General features: G+C 42.9%; 2 protein-coding genes and 2 long non-coding RNA genes across 11 annotated transcripts in view; 2 read left to right on the top strand and 2 right to left on the bottom strand.

The window, feature by feature from the left end:
- Positions 1-1,558, bottom strand: part of N4BP2 (NEDD4 binding protein 2) — a 40,340-nt gene extending 38,782 nt beyond the window's left edge. For 4 of the 6 annotated variants that reach the window (XM_038178167.2, XM_038178166.2, XM_038178168.2 and 1 more), the window contains exon 1: positions 1,401-1,558. The gene's annotated coding sequence lies outside the window, so the exon portion shown is untranslated. Of the gene's footprint in view, positions 1-759; positions 1,178-1,400 lie in introns of those variants that run through there. The other 2 variants (XM_072037697.1, XM_038178165.2) reach the window with 1 other exon arrangement.
- On the top strand, positions 362-3,535 carry LOC110354649 (uncharacterized). The gene is made up of 2 exons (XR_005265354.2): positions 362-542; positions 2,077-3,535. It is a non-coding gene; the product is annotated as an uncharacterized lncRNA (long non-coding RNA).
- A 3,152-nt stretch (positions 3,536-6,687) lies between these two features.
- Positions 6,688-19,769, bottom strand: LOC106020445 (uncharacterized). The gene is made up of 3 exons (XR_002406837.4): positions 16,190-19,769; positions 14,743-14,810; positions 6,688-12,227 (listed from the first exon to the last, which is right to left on the bottom strand). It is a non-coding gene; the product is annotated as an uncharacterized lncRNA (long non-coding RNA).
- A 311-nt stretch (positions 19,770-20,080) lies between these two features.
- The window catches only part of PDS5A (PDS5 cohesin associated factor A), a 78,595-nt gene continuing 74,150 nt past the window's right edge, over positions 20,081-24,525 (top strand). For 2 of the 3 annotated variants that reach the window (XM_072037698.1, XM_027457222.3), the window contains exons 1-2: positions 20,081-20,266; positions 21,043-21,213. In XM_072037698.1, coding sequence (XP_071893799.1) covers positions 20,240-20,266; positions 21,043-21,213 — 198 coding nt within the window. In that variant the 5' untranslated portion in view covers positions 20,081-20,239. Of the gene's footprint in view, positions 20,267-20,600; positions 20,797-21,042; positions 21,214-24,525 lie in introns of those variants that run through there. The other variant, XM_072037699.1, reaches the window with a different exon arrangement.

Raw genomic sequence — 24,525 nt, forward strand, 5'->3', positions numbered from 1 at the left:
ATCAAAACAATGGAGAAAGACTCCTTTAAAATTAAAAATAGTATGGAGAAAGCCACAAAAAACAGACCTAAATGTCACAGTTTATTAAGTAAATAAGAACACGCGACAGGAAAAAAGCCTATAAGGAAGAAATTAAAGGATTTTTCAGATGTGCTTTGATGCTGGCTCATCACATGGGTCCAGTCAACAACACGAAGAATTATTGCAACTTGAAAGGGCTGCAAACACATGACCCACACCAGCCCTGCCCTAATGGTGACTGTACCCCATGAATCAGGGCTAGACCTGTTATTACAATTGTATACCACGCTTGTTTTTTTTTCCTGCCCTTTTGCAATTTGCTTCAGGCTTACATCCTGACCTCAGGCTCCCCAATCACATCCTATGACAAAGTATCTTCAGCTTTTATTTGAGCAAAAGGTGAAATGGACGAAGGGATGGAAATCTCAAAAAAACTTTTGGAGGGCTGGATCTTAAGCTCCATATGAATTATTCTCATCTTTTAACTACATGGCCCTACTGAAAGCTCCATTAAACTTGAGGTAGGTGCTCAACTTCGGCAAGGGTTTGTGTCAAAGCGTTTTAAGCACCTCTTAGAGTCAAACTGTTCTGAGTCGTTTAGAACAGGACTTTTAAAAGTAACATGCAGAAAAACAGTACTTTTTTCTCTCGTTTTAACCCGGGCTGCTCTGAATTCCCAGTGACCTTATAGCACTTGGTGCGAAGTACAGACAACGTCCAAAGAACACCTGGGCATACCGTGCTACACAGGACGTGTATTTAATAAGCGCACAATAAACGTGGTCTGGCAGCGTTCAGCACAAGCAGTCCTTCCAAATCCTAAAATCCTTCTTTTGCACGGGGGTGGATTTAACTCATGTAACTCGCCGGGCTCTGCGTTTCGGTGCTGCTTTATGGCCTACGCTGCACGGCACGGGGGGATCCCCTTCCTCCAGCGGCCGGGGCGGCCTCTGCTCTGCCCTGCCCTGCCCTTCCCCGGGTCGGTGTCTCCCCGAGGGGGGCCGGCGGCGCTCGGAGCCCCCGGAGCAGCGGCCGCATCCCGCAGGCGGAGCCGCCGCCATTACCGCTCCGCGGGGCTCTGGCACCGGGCACCCGGCCCCTTCCCCTTCCCCCCGGCAGCGCCGAGCCGCGGCCAGCGGGCGGCTCCCACCTCCTCCTCCTCCTCCTCCTCCTCCTCCTCCCTCCCTGCCTGCCTCCCTCCCGGTCCCGGCCGCCCGGAGCCGGGCCCCCCGCGGCAGCCTCCCCGCTCCCGAAATGGCGGCCGAGCAGCGTTGGCGGCGGGGAGCAGCGCAGCCCCGCGCCCTATCGGCGGCAGGGGGAGGGCGCGGCTCCTCCCCGGCCCCGCCGCTCGGCGCCGGACCCCGGCGGCCCCCGGTTACCTCCCGCCGCTCGGCTCCCTGGCTCCGGCCGGCCGCTGGGGCTGCGGGGCTGCTCGGCGGCGGCGGAGGAGGCAGGGGGAGAGCCGGGGAGGCTCCGGCGGAGCGTGCGGCGCGGGGCCACAGTGCCGCTCTCCGACCGGCCGGGGAAGGGCAGCCGGGAGGAGGCTCCGCGCCGCCCTCCCGCTCCCTCTCCCTCTCCCTCTCCCCCCCGGCCGGCCCTGCCTCCTGCCGGCATCAGGGCTCGTCCTGCTCGTAGCCCTGTCACGGCTATCCCGTGCCCCGCCGCTATGGCCAAACTCACCAAAAACCCTCCCGACAGAGGGCACGGCACCGCCTAGGCCGGCTTACCGAGAGCCGTCGGAGTCTGAAGAGGTTGAGGGTTAAATCTATGATTTAGTAGTGACCGGCGCCTAATTTCTGATTAAAAAGAAAAGCGAATGTTTAGCTGCTGATGCCCGATTTTACTGCGCAGTTTCTAAGGCCGCAGCCTGGCAGGAGGGAGAGGTTCCGCAGGCTGATCCTGGAGGATAAATGGTGTCAAGAAGTTTTTTGTCTGTTTGTTTTTGAGGAAATGGGGGAATCTGGTGGGATCTGGCGTCTGTGACTGCAGTGGAGGAAGGTTTGAGCTGTGGGAGAAGTAGAAGAGAAACTGATGAGAGGTTTTCGTTACCTGCAGCATGCAAAGGATGTTTGGAGGAGATGGACGATGGAAGATTATGGAAAGCTGAAAAAGGAGAGACGTGCTTCTGGCAGACTGATGGTGATGAGCACTGCTTACACTGGAACCGCCATGAAGAGAACTAAGCACCCGAGCTGGAATTTTGGGTGCATCAACAAAAGGGACGAAGCTCTTTAGAGAAACTCAAGACGTTCTACTGGGAAACTCTTCTGTGATTTTATACGAGTTTGATGATCTAAGAAATGTGAGGTTCAACAAACAGCCATTAAGATACAATGGGGAAATCGCTGATGGAGTTTACCTGCTACTGACTGCTAAGAAGGGCGCTCCATTACAGGCCTCAGGCCTCCTGCCTCCCCTCCATACCAGGAGGGGCTCAGCTCCTCCCTGCCCTTTCACTCCGTGCCAAGCCGGGGACAGGTGTTCCTCACGCCCCCCTTTGTCCCTTTCCCACATCTCTTTGTCTCGAGATGCCCCCCACCACCACCCGCATTCAGCTTCTGCCCCCCGTGGCACAATGCCGCCGGGGGAAGCGAGCTGGGGGGGTCCCGCTGTGATTCCCCCAGTGCCCAGGAGCAAGGATTGCTCTCTTCTGAAAGGCGAGACCCATTTCTTCCCGGAGGCAGTAAAGCCGTCTCCCAGCCCCCAGATCACTTGCATTGTGATTCAGCCAATTCAGGGAAGAAGGTGGCATCCCCAAGCCCCATTTGTCCTTTTCCCTTCAAAGAAAAGAACAAGAGGCGGTCTTTAGCAGACTACTTAGGCTAAAGCGCTACTTACGAGCCCCAAATCTCACACGCCTCTCAAGAAAGCCCAAGGGGAGTCACGGCCAGTTTTGTCCCTCGGCTCGTGCTGCCCCGGCGGCTTCCCTTGGGGCCGGAGGTTGTTTCCCCCTGCTGTTACAGCTGTAACTTTACTGTCCATAAAGAAAAAGCAGGCACAAAATTAAGAGAGAGTTTCAAGATGAAATAATTATGTATGGGTAGCTCACTGTGGTTTTCTTGTGAAATCCGCACAAGGGTGCTCAGAGGATCTTCTCTACTGCGTGTGGGGATCACAGCCCCCAGGTGCCATCTGTTTGATAGCACAGCGACTGAAAAGCAAATTAATATTTTGTACGTAGGCTCATGTATATTTTGCAATACAAGTAATGTTTAAAATTGAGAAGAGTATTCAAAACATTTAACGTTTTGGGGATTAGATTGATTTAAGCATTGCTAATTTGCCTGTCAACTTTGCTGTTCCAGTGCTTATCTCCTAGTTATATGGTGTGCGATATTTAAATAAATAAGGACAAACATTTACATTTCTAATACAATACGTATATGCATTCATCCACAGGATGTCCTGTTAAGTTTCAAAAAAGCAGTCACTTGCCACGACTCACAGAAGGAAAATTAAAAGTTATTCAATACCCCGATATTGTAAATGTCCCAAAATACAAAGGAAAACCATCGATCAGTGTTTGTGTGTGTGTGTGTCAAGTGATGATTTCATGCATGTACAAGGAACAGTTTCCTAACTTCATTTGTTCAGTGCCTGGACGAGTATCAGAAACAAAATCTTTTCGCTTTTAAGGGTGTGATGCTGGTAAAGTGTTAATCATACGTTTGGAAAAATAGGTCATGTAAATTCCAGTCTAATGACTGTGCTTTTTATTTTTAAGGTTGCCAAAAAGAGGAAGAGAAGGGGTTTTGGTATGCTCAAGTCTGATAGCCTCCATGAAACTGCCTTGCTCGTGGGGTGTTGCTGCTGGCACTTGATGCATGAAACTATGTTGTTCTTTGCCAGTTGTACATATTACAGTATTTGACACCATGAAAATGCCAGACTAATTTGGGTACTGGCAGATTTCTCACTACCACAGTTAACAGTTTAAACAGGAGGTGGTTTGGTATCTAGATAATTATACTCACTGTAATAGAACTTCTTTCAACTATCTCTGTGCCTTTCTTTGAGTTTTCACACAACTGTTTTTCAAACTTAACGCAGTAATCACTTATTATCCGCTATTGTTTTTCCCATTCCTTTGTCTCCCCTTATGTCTACAGTTGGCTTGTTTTTACTTGGAATGGCTTGAACATACAGCGTGTAATCTGTGCTGTTTGGCACAAGTGTTTAGTCTGGTCTTCACTGGATGCTTTAACAACAGATTTTCCATTTCAGTTTCTACGGTGCTGCCTTCTCCAAGTAAAAATACTGCACTGTGTTCTTGCTTATGTTATAACTCACATTAAAATATTATTACTACCCGATTTGGGCCATAAAAACAAGAAAATGTCAGTCCCTTTCAAAGTTTCTGGTTATATACAGCCTATGACTACTCAGCAAATTGTCACTTCCTTCCATCCATGGTCAAATTGCCTTTGAGAGTATATAGTTAAAAGTGATTAGATTAGATTAGATTTTGGTTTGCATGGACAATTTGCAGCTAGACTTCAGGTTCGAGTAACATTCTTATGTGGTAAGTAAAACATGTCTAACTCTGTCAGCATTAAAGATTTTAATTTTTACTTACAGTAACATTAAATACACAATAATAAGTACTGCAGGGAAACACCTGAGAACTCAGGGTGCGTAAAAATTCACATGTGCCCACAGTATATATAAAACATCTTTCCAGAAACTTACGAACTTACGGCATAATTCTCATCATCATTCATATATATATATATATATATATGGCTATTAATATGTATGAATAGATCTCCAAATTATAGTGTTATTCCCACCCTTGAGAAAGGAGAGATGAAAAAAAAAATCTCATATCTAATTCCCAGAGTAAGCATTTATGTAAAAATTGTTTCGGTCCCTCCATGCTACAAACTGCCCTCTTCCTAAGAATCCTTCCATATTCTGTTGCCACCTTTAGGTTTCATTTACACTGGGGAGAAAAAAAGGTGTTAGCTTATCCTTTTTCTCTTTTCCTGATAGATTTAACTTAATGCTGATTTAAAGATGTTTAACTTGGCCTTGGCTTCTTGGACTGTCTGTGTCTCCAGTTAGTATTACTTTGTCCATGATCTTGGAGTTTGCGTTCCTACAAGAAATAACTCTTCCCTCAGCCAAAATTTGATTTCTCAAGTAGAAATTTAATTCTCCAAGTAAAATTTAAAATGAGAGAGAGAGAGAATGGGGAGAGAAAGAAGCTTTATATAAATAAATGTTTGCAGAATAAGTCACACAGCTGTCTCTTCTCCTCCAGCCCTCTCCAGATTTATATCAAATGCATGGTGAATTACAGTGTTTTATCTCCATAAAGGGACTCCACATCTTACTTCTGTACTTGAAGTACCCTGATCCTCTATTCCATACAGATAATGGCTCCTTAGTTAACCATAGAAATTAACTGTTCAGTTAGAATCACTGCAGTAATGTTAATTTATTCACATATATGTTTGTTTCGTTCCAAATAACACATTTTTCTGCACCTATATTGAAACAACGCATTCATTCCTTTTATACAGGGTCCTATTTCAGCATTATTTTAAGTGAGGAAAAATTAGTATTTAGAAGCAGCAAAAAATTAGATTGTGGGGCAATGTTTGCCCCCCTGAAGACAACGGCAAAAATTCTGCTGGCTTCAATAAGATCAAGATTTTAGGTGAGCAGGTCAGACTAATTCCAGCATTACCACTAATGAATCATGAATTGACAAGTTAGTTAACAAGTCAACACTTGTTCATGATGGGTTCATGTACCCATCAGTAAACTATCAAAGGATTGTATGAGTTTACTGCTGAAAGGTAGTAGTTGTATGAGTTTTCAACTTTGTGTTTAAAAGGCATTCTAAAGCAACAAAAGTTGCTAGTATTCAAGTAAAGTACTTGAACTTTAAAGAGAGATTCTAGATATATTGCAGAACATAAATAAAATTTGCTTATTAGACCTGATAAACATCGCAAGAACATACGAAGTACAAAGATGCTTGGGTTTTTGGAAAGGAGATAGGGAGAGATGATGAAAACAAATGCTGTAATCCAAGAAGTAAAGAATTATACTTAATTGTGTCTTTTCTGCAGGCAAAGAGTGAGATCATACTTGTATGGCCAAAAGAAGCCTCCCTGCCACAAAGACTTTCTGAATTTGGAATAAACTCACGTTTCAGTTTTGATTTGTGATGAATCAGATTCATGTATTGGATGTTCTCTGCTGCGCTGTTTTCATCAATCTGATATGTCAAATTTCATAGATATCAAAAATCCATCCTGATCTGTTGAAACTGGGGAAAGGAAAAACAAGTTATGCTTAATATGCTCCCCTGAAGTATGATAAAAAGTAATAAGCTGGGTGTTATTGAAACTGTCATGTTTTTATCTGTTGGATATTACTGACTTTATTTTGGAAAACTGCATCAATCCTATCCCACAGCAAATTTAATATTTGTGGTCTTAGAGACCAATATATTTAAGACATGGTCTAAGAACAAGGCAAGGAGTAAAACTGTACATTTGTAATATTTAAAAGATCAGACTTCATTTATATCACTGCAATAATTAGACCAAGCATACCTGGGTAAAAGAAAAAAGGAACAATGTTTGACACTTCTGTAACTTTTACCATCCACAACACATGTCCTTAAACAAAAAACATACGAGATCCATTTTCTGCCTTGGTTGGCTGAGCCCACCTCTCAAACACAATGCAACAGCTGTTTCACCACACCATGTAATGCCACAGAACAGGTTAACAGGCGTAAATATGCAATCCAGTTGAAACTGCAGAAACTCTGCAAGCCTAGTGCTGTTATCTGAAATGCAATTAGACCAGGATGTTTACTTACTGTTTTTTACAAAACAATGTGTATGCTGACCAAGAAAGAAGACATTTCTAAGGAACAGTATCCCAGTATCTTCATTCACTGGTAAAGCCAGAGCTGCAAGAACTCTGCCCTGGGACAGGAAATCTCCAGGTCTTCAGCCTGTAAGGAAGCTTCCTTGGGCAGCTGCTGCACCATGGTAGCCAGAGGTGCAGAAGGAATTGCTCTGGTTTGGAACTGGGTTACAATTTTCTACGTGAAAACAGAACTAACATTGTTCAATAAATTTCCAGTATGAAACTTGAGCATTTTATTTTCTTGGGCAGTTGAACTTACTCAGAATCAGGTCCCTAGTGTAAGTCATACCTGCTAAATCCACATCATCCTATGTTGGGACCATGTCTTCACTAAGGAAAATAGGGACAGAGGCAGAAAGGGAAGGAAGCTTTTATCTTTTACCTGGAAAAAATGTACTGTGATGTGTACCAGAGGGTTAAAGTAATTTTATATTCCTACCTGTTTGCCTTTACTCCAATAGCATATAAAAACTACAAACTACCTTGCCCATATTAAGATTTCAGCACACTAAGGTATTATGTATCACCAAAAATAACCATTCTGCTTAGAATAAAGCAGGTGCATTTCCTCAAATATATTACCTCCAAGTTCACTTAATGCGATCAAGTCATTTTGAGATGAAGAATTAAACATTTGAAAAAAAAAATCATTTACCGAAAAAGACAATTTAAAGTTGGCTTTATAAAGCAAAGTTAAAAAGAGCTATCAGTTACTGTTTTCTTTTGATTATGCAATATCTTTTCAACTAAAAATTTGTCTGCTTTTATAGTTTATGTATTTTCGTATTTCATGGTGGTGGATTTTTTTTTGTTGTTTGTTTGTTTGTTCTTTGATGTTAATCCATCCATTTAACCTTACTAAAATCCTGAAAAAATAATCATAAAAACATTTTAGTGACTCTAGATTAAAAAAACAAAAACAAAAACAAAACAGTATTTTCATATTTTCATTCTACTGAAAGTTTGGAGGTACCTACTGTTCTACTGCTCTGATTCAAAGATTTTAAAATATTAATACATTGGACCTTGCTGCAGAATGGAATATCTAAGTAAATCTAATGTTAAGTACAACCCTGAATTTCAGGCAAGTTTCAGTTACTTATTTATTAATGCCACTTGAATGATGAAATGCTTTTACTTGTCAAGAAAGACTCAGCTCCAGGATCTGTACAAATCATTTACCAGAAGTTAATTTCTTGACAATCACTACTCATTTCTAAATCTGTTTGTCTCTCAGTGACTGTCCTTCAACTAATAAGAGATTAAAAAACATATAAAAATCTATTTGCTTTCTTTCAACAAAGTGTTTCTTAGAGGCCTTATCTTCAATTACAGATCTGACCTGGGCCTGCATATTTCACAAAATTTTCTGAGGTTAAAATTCTACATGATATAAGCATATGCTATACATGCTATAGAAGCACAGGCACCTTTCATGTATCCTGTGTGGTGTCAACGTTCCTCAATCACCATTCTTACAAAAAAAAAAAAAAAAAAAAAAAGTCTGGCTACAGCAAACCTTCAACTTAAACTCTATCACGAATATCAGAGAAATATTCCAGCTGCTTATAAAAATAAATTAGGAAACATTTTATAGTCTAAAACCACTAGCACTCATTTATGAATTCAATTTCACTAACTAGTTTCTAAACTTGAATAACTTGTATGCTGTACGTCTTACACTGAGACAAGAAGCCAAGGAGAGGGGGGAAGGGAGCAGGGAGTGCTGTGCATTTAAAAACAGCTGCATAGACTACATCTTTTTTTTCTTCTTTTTTTTTTTTTTTTAAGGAAATTCTTTGTTCAGTATGTGATTCTGTGTAACTGTCACATGACAGTACCTCAATTATTTAAATAGGAAACTAGCTCCATGGTTTTTTGGTCACTGCTGAATAGGGAACTACTGGGCTTTTTCCTTTCCTGTAAATTCTGACTTTTTTTTTTTTTTTTTTTTTTGTCTCTTCAAAATCCACTCAGCGCTTCTACTTTTTAACATTTCACACCCTCTGTCACTGGAAATGGGGCCACATTCTTTCCCAGTGAATAACACCACCAACAAAAGAAACTGAAATGTAGAGTGCTGCAGGCAGCTAAGGACCACCCTATGGTTTCAAAGACATAACACACCAGTCACTCATTTACAGGACAGCCTCCAGTTTCCCATTTATTTGGGGGCTAGGTAAAAAATGAGTGTCAGCCTGGACACGCCAAACTCATGCCAAATCCAAGTCACCAGGCCGAGGGAGTCAGATCATAACACAAGCTCCACTCCACCCTGCTCATGATATTCAGATCTGTATCTGTAACCAGATTTAGCTCACACACAACTCAGGATGTTGCAATTTGGATGTGGGCCCATCTGTAATAGACAACCAAAAAAAAACAAAAAAAAAACAAAAACTGTTAATACAACTAGCATGAAAACATGTTTAAGCTTTCTCCAAATAGATAATCAAACACTGAACTGTTTCAATTACTTGACTCTTCTTGTTTACACTCACAACAACCTGGAAGAAAGAACACAGTAACTTAACATTGAAAGAGGATTAATTCATTTCTTCCATGCACTTCTTCCAGTCCTGAGGTGTGATTTCTCCTACGCAGTGGTGATGGTTAGGAGAGAACAATGGGCACTTTGAAAACAAAGAAGAATTTTATCTTCACATAATTTTTTGTTATGAACAGGACCATTTGCTACATACTAAAAATAAACTATATATACTACACAGTACTGAAGAGTAGAAATTGAAAATGGTTAAATACTTGTCAGAAAAACAAATCACAATTTTTCCCTCATCCATACATGTGTTAGCAGTTACTCTCCCCAGCAGCATTATGCAGTTCATGCCTCTGATGACTCCTGGTGAATCTTTTTGGACCCTCCTAATTGCTGCTTACACATCCACTTTTCAAAATCAGCAGTGATTAAAGGCACATACAAAGCAAATCTCTATCCGGATTATGTTTAAACCTATTATTAGAAATGAAGAGTAAGAGAAACAACATTTCTCTGTGTTAGGTTTGTTTAATTTACCTGTCAACAGTCTAAACAGTCAGGTTCTCCCTTTTGTGGCTGGCAGGCTGTATCACTCCCAAGGACAACTACAGCTGCTGTCACATACGTGTTCTTCCCCAGGTTCAGCAAGAAGACATTTACTAACCATGGGAGGCTCAAAACAGCAAGCAGGCATGCAGAAACAAAAACTCCCTATATATTTTGATGCAGCTCTTCAGCTGACCTGGAACTCCCCTTCGTATGTAAACGGGAGAAAAAATCCACAACAATCTCTTTTTTAACTTTGGATTTTACTCGTATGCTCTGATTCGTAAAAATATGGCAAGTTCTTTCATCTAGTTTCAGAGAAGACTTTTTGTAGCTTCCAAATATGCAAAGCCAAAATCAAACTAGAAAGGAGGTTGATATTAAGTAAATATTAACCGTAGGTGTAACTAGTTTTAAGATATGTAGGAGAGCATTTAATCGTATTGTTTGCAGAATTTGGCTTCTCCAGTTCAGCCTGAATTTGGCAACAGTGTACTTACTGATCATAAACAATGATATTTAAAATATACCTGCAATTCACTTGGGGCTATTTTTTTCACCTTCTCTCTCTCTACTTTTTTTTTTTCACTCACACGAATCTCCCTGATGCTCAGCCAGCTCCAGATTCTCTAGCACGTGTTCATCTCAATTCCTACCATTTCTCCTGCTCATTCATATGTTTTCTTGTGTTCCCACTTCTCATATCTGGCAATGGGCCATGGGAAAATCCTTTTAGAAAGGAAAACAAAGACAAACCCCAAAACTGCGGGTTGGTATAGCAGACTAAATATTACTGCAAATTAGCTTGAATTCAGGAAACTGTAAAGCTCTTTTTTTATTATTTATTTATTTATTCATAGATTATGTCAGCACATGTGTTCTTATTTAGTCTTATTTCTTCCTTGCTACATGAAGCTACTTGCTTAGGGGGCTAAAGGACCTATTGCGAGTTACTACCTAATGTTTTCTTCCCCTATAAGTAATGTTCTGTTCTTAGTATATCCAGAATCTGTTCAATTTATCAACTTATTCTTCCATTTAAATCTTTTTTACTCTAAAGCTCTGTGAGAGAACATGCTCTTACAGTTTTTGAAGCAAGGATAGAAGCCTGACTAATTGAACCAAGGCAGTGTCATAACTCAATGATACTGAAAATTAATGAAGAAACTGGTTCACTCAAGGTTTTTTCTCCATGTGCTGGATTACAGATGGCTGCTGAGCAGATCTTGAAGGAAGTTTAAAAAATATTGATCAAATATAAATCCCGTAATCAAAAAATGAGTACATATAAAGTAGCAGCTTAAAATGTTCACATGCCTGCTAAAAATCTTCGTCTGCCTTCTTAATACTGTCAGATAAAGGAGGCTGACAGTTTTAGCATGTGCTTAACTGAAAATATAAAAGACTAGGCATAAATACGCCATGTCTGGAAGATAAAAAGAATAGTACCAAGATATACTTAAGAAAGCAAGTGCTTATGCACTTCATACAGTGTAGTTACAGTATATTACACAGAGTACACACGAGCTGCCTTGTCAAATTCAGATAGGATATAAATAGTGCTATTAGATGTTGGTAAAATTGTAAGTGGATACATATCACTCTACTATACAAAAAGAATCTCTCTGCTGGCATTCAATATCATAATGTTCTGTGACCATATCATCGTGGACTTTCCAATATTCAGACACAGCAAATTTTTGGTTAGTAATGTTGCTACTGTGAGCACAACTTTTGTATTGCTAAGCATTCATGCCTGTCAAGACTATGCTTTTCTCATTTCTGTGTTTTCTCTTGCCTTGTCTAACCTACTTCTGGCTTTGTCTGCTTAATAACCAGTATTTTGTCCTCTCCTTAGACACACATTCATGGTCCACTTTGTTAAATACCCATTCAGGCGCTGGCTCAGATAAACTCAGTCACCTTCTCTATTGACCAGTATTGCTGTTATTGAACACCATGCACCAGCACATTCGAGAAAACAAGAGCGTTCTTTTTACTCCAGACATCATCTGATATATTTTCCTCTTTCACCTCTGACCACACTATTTGGGACAAAAGTCATACAGTTCTCATGTATTCTAGACAAGGGACCAGAAGGAAGAGATGTGTGAAAGAGCATATTGAGAATTAATTTTGTACTAAATGCATACATGCCGTGGTTCACCACACATCCTGAATTTAGGAAAGTGTTCTTCCAGTGATGCTCGAAGCTCCATGCTGATGATCACTGTGTTGTCAGCGTGCTCCATTGTCATGCTGTCATAACCTGCATGGATGCAAAAATCCCACGCATTAACCGAAGAAGCATTGTAAGGGTGAAATGACTGGTGCTGCAGAATTCACATATGCTATTGTATTTTGTACATTCAAATTGTTCTTTGCAAGGGTTTGAAATTCCAGCTTTTACATTCAGGTTCCCAAATGGTGTAGTGGCATACATGTGTAAGGTTTTAATGAACATTCCCTCAAGCTGTTCGCAGAACACATTGACTGAGCCATCATTAGCTGCTTTTCTAGCAGCATAAACCTATGTGATCAATACATTTCCTGACTTTGTTCAAAGGCAAATTGTAATGATTCTATTGCTTCAAGTCATACCCAAACACTTTGATGCTTCCCTGAGTATGATAAAAGCAACCCTTTTTTTAAGGCTCTGAAGAGTACGCAACATATCATTCCATCATGATGAAGGGACCCCATCATTACATTACAGCTCTGAGATTTTGCATCCATTCATCAAATGTCTTTCTTTGACCATAATGGTAAATTCCCGATCTGTACTCATTTGTAAAGTTTCATATCATTCTTTTCTTTACTGCAAGCAGCAGGCATTGTACTTGCGAAAGAATGAGGAACAGCGGCATTACAAATACAATCAATACTTCTCCTGAAGAAGCCTCTTAATCAGAACTTTAATACCACACATGTTCCCATTTTTAACACATCATAGAACGGTCCCCATCTAACTGGGGAAGAGTTCTTATCATCTCCCCTTAAGTGGGCAGCTGCTGTGGGCTAAATATATGACTAAACTTCCCCAGTTTTCTTGGTGGTATTTCATCTAGGAGTGGTCCCATGCACTCAGAAATTCCCCAAATCCATCTCGTTTTTCAAAAAATATCGAGCAAACAGAGAGCCATATGCTACTGTTGCAACTGCAGCTAACTGCAGATTTCCTCATAACCTGGCTGGGGAAAAAATATAAATAAATCTGTGAAGGACTTTTCAGAACTGAAAAGCTGGATTTGCAATAGACTCCTTTTAAGTGACCATAGGCTGATGACTTAGTGCTCTTTGTCACAAATGCTCGTGCTGTGCAGCAAGTATCAGAGAGCCAATAAAAAGTTAATGAAAATACAAGCTAGTCTGGAATGTGCCATAAATAAAGTAACTATACTTAATTAATAAAAATAGAATATGAGCTAACTTTATGCTTAATGGTCTAGCTACAGAGACTGTTCGTGAATTCAATTACCTGGAATCAAATATATCCAATCAGAACCTGTCCAATAGAAACTGGAAAATGTTGAAAAATAGTTAATTCGGCCATGGCTTTCCTTATATAAGCCTGAAAAAACATTTCACCTCAAAATGGAGAAAGACTCGACTGGTGAAATACTTAATTTTTTGCTGTAGCAATTCATGAATGTGAATCCTGGGAAATTATTAATAGTGACAGGAAGAAAATTGAAGCTTTTGAGATGTGGTGCAAGCAAAGACTCTTGCATATCTCCTGGACAGAAAAGAAGATAAATGCTCATATTAAAGATATTATTGGAGAAAAGTAGACTTGGTTGTCAGAAATGAATCGGTCTGAATGTATGTGCTTTGGAGACATCAGGAGTAGAGATGGAAATAACCTTGAAAATGTAATTACGGAGTGAATGGTGACAAGTCATCATAATAGAGAACCGCTAGGAGGGAGGTGGATAGATGGCAGGCAGTAGATTGCTGTGACTTCAGGTAGTGAATGCCCAAAACTAGCAATGGATTGAGGAGGCTTCTAAAAATTCTCCTATGATATCACCAATATGCAGGTGCTGATAAATTGATTTTACTTAACTTGCAAGCAAAGGAAACAACCACAATTGTTCTGTCAATACAGTATTTTATAAATTGCAAGTGTATTTGCAAGTATACGCTTTTTTACCCTCGCTTACCCATCCCTGTTTTCTCTGAATGTGACTTTGTATCATGAAAGTCTGGTTGCAAGTAAAACTGCCCTTTCGGCAAGCGTGATTCAAAATAAGGGCAGTTTCAGACACTGTAACAGAAAACTGTCCTTGAGAAAAACAGGTTTTTTTTTTTCTTCAATTAGACAGCTTATGGCTAGAAATCAGTTTGAAAGGAGAACACCACCCATACAGTGGTCTCTGCCTTACTTCAGAAGGGGTGGTATTTCGTGAGCCCTCAGTGAGTCGTGGGACTCTCCCTTCTCTTTCCCAAGGAAGCCCTTTCTGTCTCCAGATTGTCTTAATGAGATAGCACGCACAAGTCTCCCTCCAAGCTTTTATGGATTTTACTTTGATTAAAGCAACTTGTTTCCAAAGCCATCTTTGTTGCATTTATCACGTACAAGTGGAAGACTTTTCTTCCTAGCTTTGTTTTCTGCCTGGCCAATGTAGAACATGGAACACACTCGTTAAGTCCCCACAGTAAGGACAAAGCACCACTTCTTGGTATATCCCTAGATGAGAGTCATTTCACTACAAATAACCTCCACAATGGGATGCATTTTGGAGCTCTTTTGTTGTAGCAGCACACATTGCTTAGAAACCTACCTTTAACTCAGATGAGCTGAGCGTAACCTCCATTTTCAATTTACAGAAGATGTAAAAAGCACCAACTGCTATATAAAATGAGGTAGTTAAAACAATTAGATGCTGTTATCCAAGACATATTACACTGCAAAGTTTAATTAGAAACATCAAGGATTTTTCTGAAGACCCAATACAGCAAACTTGGAGGCTATAATTTTAATTGGAGGCACTGTGTGCAAATGCATACGTGAAAGAACAAACTGATAGACAAAGAGGAAAGAAGAACAGGAGCAAGGACTAATACCAAAGTCAGAAAGCTATAGGAGAAACCTTCTGTGCAATACTGAGGACAAATAGATAAATAAATAAAATAAAATTCAAAGGCTCGTCATTTACTGAGTTCATAGGAACTTGTGTATTGCAGGAAAAAAAAAAAAAGAAAAAAAAAAGTATCATGGAAAAAAATAAATAGGTTTTCACTAAAAAAAAATAATTAAAAAAAAAAAAAACATTCATAACTAGGAAGCAACCTGCCTGAAAGCAACCTGATAGATATTGAAATCTGGCTAAATACTAGAGCTGAAAGCAAGTAATGATGTTTTGTTTCCTCTTGACCTATTTGTTGCCTAAAAAATACAACAGTGAAGGACCACACTCCACCTTTGCAGAGAGGTTCTGCCAAGCAGGACTTTTCAAGAGCATAGCTATTATTAGGAAGACAAGTGCTTTGCTAACCCACCAGATAGAATTTCTTACTTGTTTGCCCAGCTGACTGACAGATATGACTTACTCTGCAGTTCGTGATACACTGCAGTGTCTTGATATGACGACTTCTTCATTCTTGATCACTTGTAATATCTGTGCTTACTGTACTAACAAAGACCTGAGGACAACCATTAAGTGCACGTTGCTTAATTTAACATGAGCTAAGGGATTCCCTGGGCTTAAAGTTATCACTCCATGCTCTCTTCTGTTTCACTTGAAAGCTGTTTTGTTCGGAGAATCTTGTGCTGCATTATTTCCCCTACCAGAAAAAAACATTCCTCTTTTCCTGCTGCTTTCCTTTAACCTCTCCTGACATGGCAGAGAAAAAAGTGGAACAAACTTGCCCCACAAGAGTGCACAGCACCCTTTGTTTTAGTCTGTTTATAAATTCCACTTGTAATGGTAGATTAAATATATTAATAAACTAAAAAAAAAAAAAAAATGGATTGGATTAAATATACTTCAAAGAAAATAACAGGATTAAAAGTAAATAAATTTCAATAGAAATTTGGCCAGGTAGGAACTCAATAAAATCTGAGTAAAGACTAAAGGACTGGGTCTTATTATTAGACAGAGCCATCCATTAAACCCCAACTGATCATGTGAACCTGGCTACAGCTGTAAAAGCAGCAGAGTCCAAGTCAGATCTCAGCTGCATGCTGAAATTAGAAAGGTGAAGGTCAAATAAGCAAAGGCAACAAACCAGACACTAGCGGCTGCAGTCATGTCTGCGAGCAGATTTCAGGTCTCTTCCTTCAGACTACGAGCACCACAGGTCAGATGATCTGCAGCTTCTGTGTTTGCACATTTGGAAAACTTGATGCGTGCATTCCTGCTAATTGGCAGTTAAGGGTTCATTCATACCTCCCTTAATTGGGTCTGATATCAGAACCGCACGTTTTGTTTTAGCCCTTTAGAATTTCAAATGGTGCAGAAGTGTGTATCCCGCTGCTTCCCTTCTGCCTCTGCTGCGGAGAGATGAGAGACAGGCCACTGCCTAATCAGCCCGTGATTACAGAATTTGCACCTACTCCTCTCTCAACAACTTAGCTGATCATGATTTGTCTAAGACTCATTCAAAACAGCATATATCTGACTAACAGCATCTAAATTAATAGCTACCCTAAGAGCCCTCTGACAGTTTTACACCAGCACGCTGGCAAAATACTCCTGCTGTGGACCCAGGCTACGTCAGTGAGGTTGTGCTTTGTACTGATACCAGAAACTACAGGCAGAGAGGAGGAGCAAATCCTACCAGGAATGGAATTATCCACCAGTAGAGCTGCATCCACATTTAACAGCTCAGGACTCCAGCAACATCGGTGCTGGGGAGTGGCCAGACTTTTCATACTGCTGGCTAATCGTGTCTGTGAAAGCAGAAATCTACTGTAAACCTCTCCTTGAATACTTAGATTTCTACTGGTGTGTCTGGGGATTTTTTTCTCTGGTATACACCAGAAACAAAACCCTGAGAATTAAGAATCTTCAAACATTATTCCATAGTAATTACTAACTTCGCTTTTTATCTGAAGTCTGCAAGAAGATGCAGAGGTCTTGGTCCACGCAACCAAGAGCACTCCAGTGCACGGCTTCATGAACAGCTTGCTCAAGATGAAATAACATTTTAACTGAATGAGCCAACCTTAGCTGGCACTTCGAAGTGAAATCTATTAACTGTCACATCTAACTACATATTAGTTATAGAGTATGTTTATCTTATAATACAGGAGTTTATCTTATCCTTCAGTGGAAAATAAAAATGACGAGAAGTGTACGCTAGAGCTCTGCACTGTGTTTGTTCTTAACTTAGACTAAAAGCAAGCTGTGGGACAGCAGCCCTCTCCCCTTTCATTTTTTTTCCCTACTTCATGACCTGCTGTACAAAGGTTTCTAGGTAAAGATGAGTCAGTTTGTGAAACACTCGTAACTACAAGATCACAAGAAAACGTTATGACACCAGCTCATATTAACAGTTTACAAAAAACACCACTTTTCAAGGATACAACAATACTTAAACATTTAAAAACAGAAACTTCACAGATTATAGTGAAATTTCTAGAATATGACACCTATGTGACTTCAGTTCTGCCCAACAAAGTCTGTTTAGCATCTTCTTGTCTTCATATTTAGGTCATAAAAAAAAATCCTACAAAGGTTCACTTCACATTTATTTCTCGTACCATTTTTACTTACTAACTTCCATTCTCTCTTTTTCTATTTAAATTGAAGACAGCTCATATAGGTTTTTGATATATACTTTTCCTTTTTAGTAACAGAATAATCTTTTAGGATTTGTCTCTGATTTATTGTGTTAATTCAAAGTATATTAAAAATGAGGAATCTACATCAAATGAAGTGTTCATATTAGTCATTTGAATCGGGAAGCAACGTACCTAATGTAAGAATTGTAAAGATAAAGAAAAAAACAAGTTCCTTAAAAGTATAACTGTTTTGACAATATGCATTTTTGTATGTTATTGACAACAACTAAGGGTTGACAGGTAGTCTGAGTACTTCAGCTCTAAGGCAAATCTAATCTAAACGGCCATTGAATTTTGATGTTGGCTTTTTATTATTTATTATTCTTTTCAAGCAGTAAAACCTCCTTAAAACTGAATCCTGTATCCCACTACCATGGTCGCCTTTCTGTTGTGAGTGCCCCAATCCATTGATCCTTAAGCCTGGTGACAATCCCTTTTTTCTAACCTTGGACTTACAATCAGATCTAAACCCTTTGCCTGGCATCATTCTAGATTCCCAAATCAGCATCTGGGATCCGCTGTGTATTTCTGGCAATTCTCAATTGTTTCCACTATCACCCTTCTGAGCTGGTTTCACGTAGGCTATGGACACTCAAGGCTTTCCATTTAACTCCTGCAGGACAACATTGCAATCAAATTGGGAATATAGGTATAGAAAAGAGAATTCCTACCCACACATTATTACGCCTGAAGTACCTGAGGGCTCCTCAGTCTTCATTTTCCTCCCAGCTCTTGTAAACCTGGACACAGACATCCTTCTCACGAGCTGCAGGGCTCATCCCTCCTGTGGGCCAGGCCAGCCCCACTGCCGCACATAGCTCCTGTACACTCAGCCAGCTCCTTGTCCCCTTTGGCCACACTGACCCCAGCTGTCTTCCTCAGATTGCCTCTGCAGAAAATACACTAGAGGTGTTCAAAAGTGAGAACGATACTTTCAGCTGGTTCACTTAGCCAAGAAGTTGCAGACAGGGCGGGCAGCTGGATAAGTACTTGTGTCTATACGTGGACACATATTACATGAACTGCAGATTCAAAATGGACAGATACATCCTACTTTGCTACTGACCTTCTTTCCAGACATATTCCATCTCTTGGAAAGATGGAAGAATATTACATTACAGGGCCATTTCACAGGGAAAGCTTTCCTGAGAATACTGGCAAGGGCCCCTTCGATCTGCACCTTCAAGTTCCTGCTGAAGATTTATAAGGAAACCAATGTTTGAGATGCTCATCTGCCAACAGCGAGGGCGAAAAATGCAGATGTCGATGTGTAGATGTGGATCTATCCCCAAACTATCTGAGGAAGGGCTATTTACCTGCCTTCACACTGTTGGTGCCATCGTGCACAATTTACCACAAATTTTGTGATATATCACACCGGCTGGGCCTCAACACCATCGCCGGGGGAAGAAATAAAAGCTGAAAGGGAAACGTGGGGTTGAGCAGCGCCCACAAAACGCCACAGAAACTGCCAACAGCACCACACACCTTGGTGTGGGGAGCACGAGCTGTGGGGACAAACATGTCCCAGTCCCCTCTGCATCCCCCAGTCCTCACACACACCTCACATGGCAAAGGAGGAGACCCCTGAGGGTCGGGGCTCGGCTGGGGGACAGCCCTGAGGGCTTTGGGGAGCTCTGAGGGGCTGGGGGCAGCCTTGAGGTACTGGGATTAACTCTGAGGGGCTGGGGCTAACCCTGATGGGCTGGGGGAAGCCGTGAGGACTTCAGGGAGCCCTGAAGAGCCAGGGACAGCCCTGAGAGACTGTGGGGAGCACTGAGAGACTGCAGGGAGCCCTGAGGGGCTGCGGGGAGCCCTGAGGGGCTGGGGGCAGCCTTGAGGTACTGAGATTAACTCTGAGGGGCTGGGGGCAGCCCTGAGGACTTCAGGGAACCCTGAAGAGCCAGGGACAGCCCTGAGAGACTGCGGGGAGCCCTGAGGGGCTGGAGCCAGCCCCGAGGGGCCAGGGGGAGCCCCGAGGGGCCGCTCCAGGGCTTTTGGCGCCAAGCGTGAGGCAGCGCTGCGGCGGCCGTGCCCGGTACTGCCCGGTACTGCCCCGCCGCCGCCCTGCGGGAGGCTCTGCGGGGGGACGCCGCTCTCCGGCCGGTTCCCCCCCGCTGCCCTGCGACCGGGGCCGTGCCGTGCCGGGCTTGGGGAAGGGGGGGATCCCGCCTGGGCGGCAGGAGGAGGGAGGGGAGGCCGGCGGAGGGGGCGGCGCGGAGCCTCCTCCCGGCTGCCCTTCCCCGGCCGGTCGGAGAGCGGCACTGTGGCCCCGCGGCGCACGCTCCGCCGGAGCCTCCCCGTCTCCCCCTGCCTCCTCCGCCGCCAGCAGCAGCAGCAGCGAGCAGCTCCCCCTCCCCCGTTCCCCGAGCAGGAGCCGCCGCACCGCGGAGCAGGGAGGGAGGCGGCGAGGAGCGCAGGGCAGCGGCCGGCGGCGGGGGGGCGGCGGCGGCGGCGGCGGGGCGAGGAGCAGCCGGCGCGGAGCCTGCTCAATGCTGCACCTTCCGGAGCTGCATGAGGTAAAGGCGGCTCCGCGTCCCGCTCCCCTCCTTCCTCCCCCCTCCTCCTCCTCCTCCGAGGGGGGCCGGGGGTGCGCGGGGCCGGGGCCCGGGGGGGCTCTTTGTGGGCCCCGCTGGGGTGAGGGGCGGCGGCGGGGCGGCGAGGAGGGGCCGGGGGGCCGGGGGGGGCGGCCGTGAAGTTGCGGGAACAAACGGAAAGTGGGCAGCGGCCTGGCCCCCTGCCCGGGGGGGGCCCTGGGGCTCGGGGGGGGCCGCCGGGGGGGTTTTGTTTGCGATCGCCGCCGCCTCCCTGCCTCCCTCCCCGCCTCCCTCCCCCTCCGCCGTTGGTTTCTCTGCCTCCTGATAGTTTTGAGGCCTAAGCGCTTAGGCCTCGGCTCCCGGCGGCGGGGGGCCGGCTCCGGAGCCCCCCCTGACGGGGCCGGGGCCGGTTCCCCCCCGCTCCCCTCCCTCCGGGGCTGGCGGCGGGGCCCCGGGGCCGGGGCATCCTCGGATGGGGGCCGAAATTTCATTGTAAAAGCCTCGGCTCCGAAGTGAGAGCGTCGGGCTGGAGCAGCCCCGCGATGAAAGGAGGCGGCGGGGGGGAGCCGAGGGGCCGGGGCGGCGGGGGGGGGCGGCGGCCCGGCCCCGGGGCTGCCCGGCCCGGCGGGGGGCGGCGGCGGGGGGCTCGGCCGGCGCGGCGGGGAGCGGGGCCTTGTGCGAATTGAGGGTTAGAAATGGGAAAAAGAGGGTTAGAAAGTCGTGCCCATTCCGCTGAACTTTTGTTTTCTGACCGATAGAGGCCGGTAGAGGACTGCGCGGAGGGAAAGTTTCTGAGCGGCGGCGCCAGGATGGACTTCCCTGCTACCCAGCCGAAACCTGCCGCCGACGGTAAAATCATCTACTACCCGCCCGGGGTGAAGGAGATCACGGACAAGATCACTAACGATGAGGTGGTGAAACGGTTAAAGGTGAGCCATCCCGACCCCTCTGCCTCGCCACGCTCTCTTCTCGAAGGAAACGTTTCCTCACGGGAGAGGAGGGCAGCCAGCGGGTTCTTGTCGTGGCTGAAATGTCCGCTCCTTGCCTGCAGACCCTCACAGCAGTGCTGCTCCCGTGCTTCTCCTTAAAGAGGAGAAATCCTTTTATTTTGTTTGTAATTTGTGACTGTGTCCCCGTGTTCGCTCAAAGCTGGAGTCGATGCGGCTAATTTGTGCATGAAATACATCCGTGGTGCTGGAGACAGGTCTGAAGCAAAATCCTAAGTAACAATTTCAGGATATATTACTGAAAATACTCGCTGTCAAGCTAGAAGGTGTCTGTGGGTTCCAGCAGAGCAAGATGCAGTGGGGTGGGGGAGACAACTGGATCCAGTGTAGGGTGTTATGGACCAAAAAGCTAGCACTGTTTACAGACAGCAAAGGTGAATTTCTGGAGTTTGTAGGTGGAGTTTTGAAATTGTTTCATACGTAAAAATGCTTCAGATTCTGCAATTTGATTCAACTTGTGTGTGTCTTTCCTATTCAGTATAACTGGTGCTTGGCAAAGTTGCTGAATTTTCATAAACAAAAGGGATTGTTATAAAAGCATTTTTTCTGCTTGTTTGACATCATCCTGGGGGACCGTGAGGCTTACCTCTGTTTTTATTTTTTTTAATCTGCTTTTCCATTAGAAACATGAAATATTATGATACAATCGTATTATTTCTTAACTCTGTGCTGAAGATTGATCAACACTTAACTTTATTCTCTAATATTGGCACAGCTCATTTGCTAACACCATGGTCTTTGGACCAGAAAGTTGTCGTAACCTGGGATTTGGTCCTGTGCCCAGGGTGGAGATGTAGTAATGATTTTTCTGAGATCAGAAATATTCTCTCATCTGATGATGTGTTTCCCATCACAACTGTAACCCCACAAAGATTGAAAAATAGAAATTGTGGTCTTGGCTAGTCACTGAGTACCCTGAAATATGCCTTAACTATAAATGTGGAGACGATAAGCTTTGTCTGATGCTGTCTCAAAGCAGTGAGGTATATGCCAGTTGTTACTTGGAAAATGAGCCGTGCTGTCCAATTGTAGTTTTGAAAATTGTCTGTTGAATGCAGGAGTCTAACCTGGTATTTTCAGAGCTGCAGTGGAATATTGCCACTTACAGGAGAAGAACCTAGAGCTTTGTTTGGACAGAGACCTTGAATCAAAGTTTGCGTGGAAGAGGGAGGAGCGCAGTTTTGAGACTAAATGACTCTTCATTTTGTCCCAGTTGGAGAACTTGTAATGGTGGGCCATGCCATCCAAGATAATAGAAACAATAGCATCTCAAAGTCATACGTATGTGTTTCACAGAATTCATACGTTTGTGTGTTGGATGTAATATACAGGTTAAGAAAAGATTTTTTTTTTCCTGTCATTTCTTAATTAAGTGCTGGTAAGGAATTCAGATGACCTCAGAACTGTAGACTAACCTTAAATGGGAGCAAGTACTTTGCAAGTGGCCCCACTGTCACTGAAGCAACAGAGAAAGATTTTTCTTATATTAGTACTGCTTAATCTTAGCTTGAGGATTTTTTTTTATCAGATGTTCACTTTACTGAATCATCAAGAGGATTGAAAGTACTAGTGCTGTGTTTCAGAACTAAGCCAACAAATGCCGTTGCTCTTCATTTTTGCATAGACGTGTATAATCCTTGAGTGAGAAATCCATGCTTCTTTACATCAGCTTCATTTATAGAAAAAAGTCACACTGGCACATGGAATATTATGATGGAGTACTTGAGATGGAAATGCTTGAAAAAGTTTTGTTCAATATAAAGACAGCTCTCCAGAGCTTTAAATATGACAATGATAAAAGCCAGCTTTAGCACGATGTACAAATTCAGGCATGTTTTGATCCTTGCAACTATTTTTTTCTCCTTTTCCTCGGCCATATATGACCTAAAGATGCTCTGTGTGTCCTTTTTTAGAAGATGCATATGTAACTTGGTGTTTTGACGACCAATCTTTGGGTCGTCAAATTTTTGTTCTCTAACTTAACAAATTCATGGTCAACCTAATTGGTTACAAATTTGTGTCCGTATTAGCAACTTTCTTGATATCACATCTGTATTTTTGTGTCCAGACCTCTTCTCGTAATGAAGGGTTTTCTTATTATTGGAACTTGAGACATTCTGGGCACCTGTCCCAGAGTGCCTGAGCAGCAGCTTTTGTGCCAAGGACTTTTTAAAAGAATGTTTTTCTATCCTTTCCCTCCTTCTGCTTGGGGCTGTGGGTAATAAAAATGTAGGCCAGATTCATTTACGGTGTTTTGATACATCTGTATGATAACATTAGCACTGTCCCAAAAATGGAAGTATTGAGAATTTGGAAATCAGCACGTACCTTCTGAGCAATGCAGAAAGGAAAAGCCTCTGAATTGCATATGTATGTTGAATGAAACACCAGGACTTCAGGTACTTAGTGGTGTCTAAGTGTTTTTTTTTGGTGTGTTAGGTTACACTGATGGTCAGTGCCTTCCTGGAGTGAGGCAGTATGCGATGTATAATTTCAGGTATTAAAGAAGTGATTTTAACTGTATCGTGTGATGGCTGTGGACAAGTGTCCATTTCATGGATCCAATTAAGTTTAAGCCAAAGTAAGCATCTGGCAAGTAGCAGTGTTGAAACTTACTGCTGCATACTTCTGGTGTAAAATGAGGTTTTTTTAGGCTAATGTTCAGCTTTACAATGCATCAGTTCATTAGATAGCAATTGGTTTCAGTGCTGTAAATAAAATGTTTGTCATTTTAGTAAGGTTTGTGGTGAGAAGCAGTATCTTGTACTTAACTGAGCAACCCAAACGGAAAACAACACACATTCAGTCCCCATAGTCATTCTTCAGGTCTAAAATCAGACCAGCAATTAAATACAAGCTCAGAACAATTGTGCTCTCGGTATTATATTTCTTCCTTTAAGATAGTTGAAGGAAGTTTTAGAAACTCACCGTCCGCTGTCCCGCAAAGCTTCTTTACAACTCAAAAATTGTAATGATTGAAAATTTTCAAAGTTGGATTTATTTCACTGCCTTGTCAAACTTCAGACTTGCATATTGTTGCCAGTAAAATACCAAATTTCAGATGCACTTTTTTGGTTACAAGATAATATTTTGATGTAGTTCATATATATACACGTCATCGTTGTGAGCAAGATTAAGGCAGTATACTTGATTGTCATGTAGACTTAAAATAGCTCTCTCAATCCAAAACGTAGAGTTTCTCAGAGACTGACTTTCTCGGAGCCTTTGTAGGCA

This window comes from Anas platyrhynchos, chromosome 4, assembly GCF_047663525.1.
Source record: "Anas platyrhynchos isolate ZD024472 breed Pekin duck chromosome 4, IASCAAS_PekinDuck_T2T, whole genome shotgun sequence".
Lineage (NCBI taxonomy): Eukaryota > Metazoa > Chordata > Aves > Anseriformes > Anatidae > Anas > Anas platyrhynchos.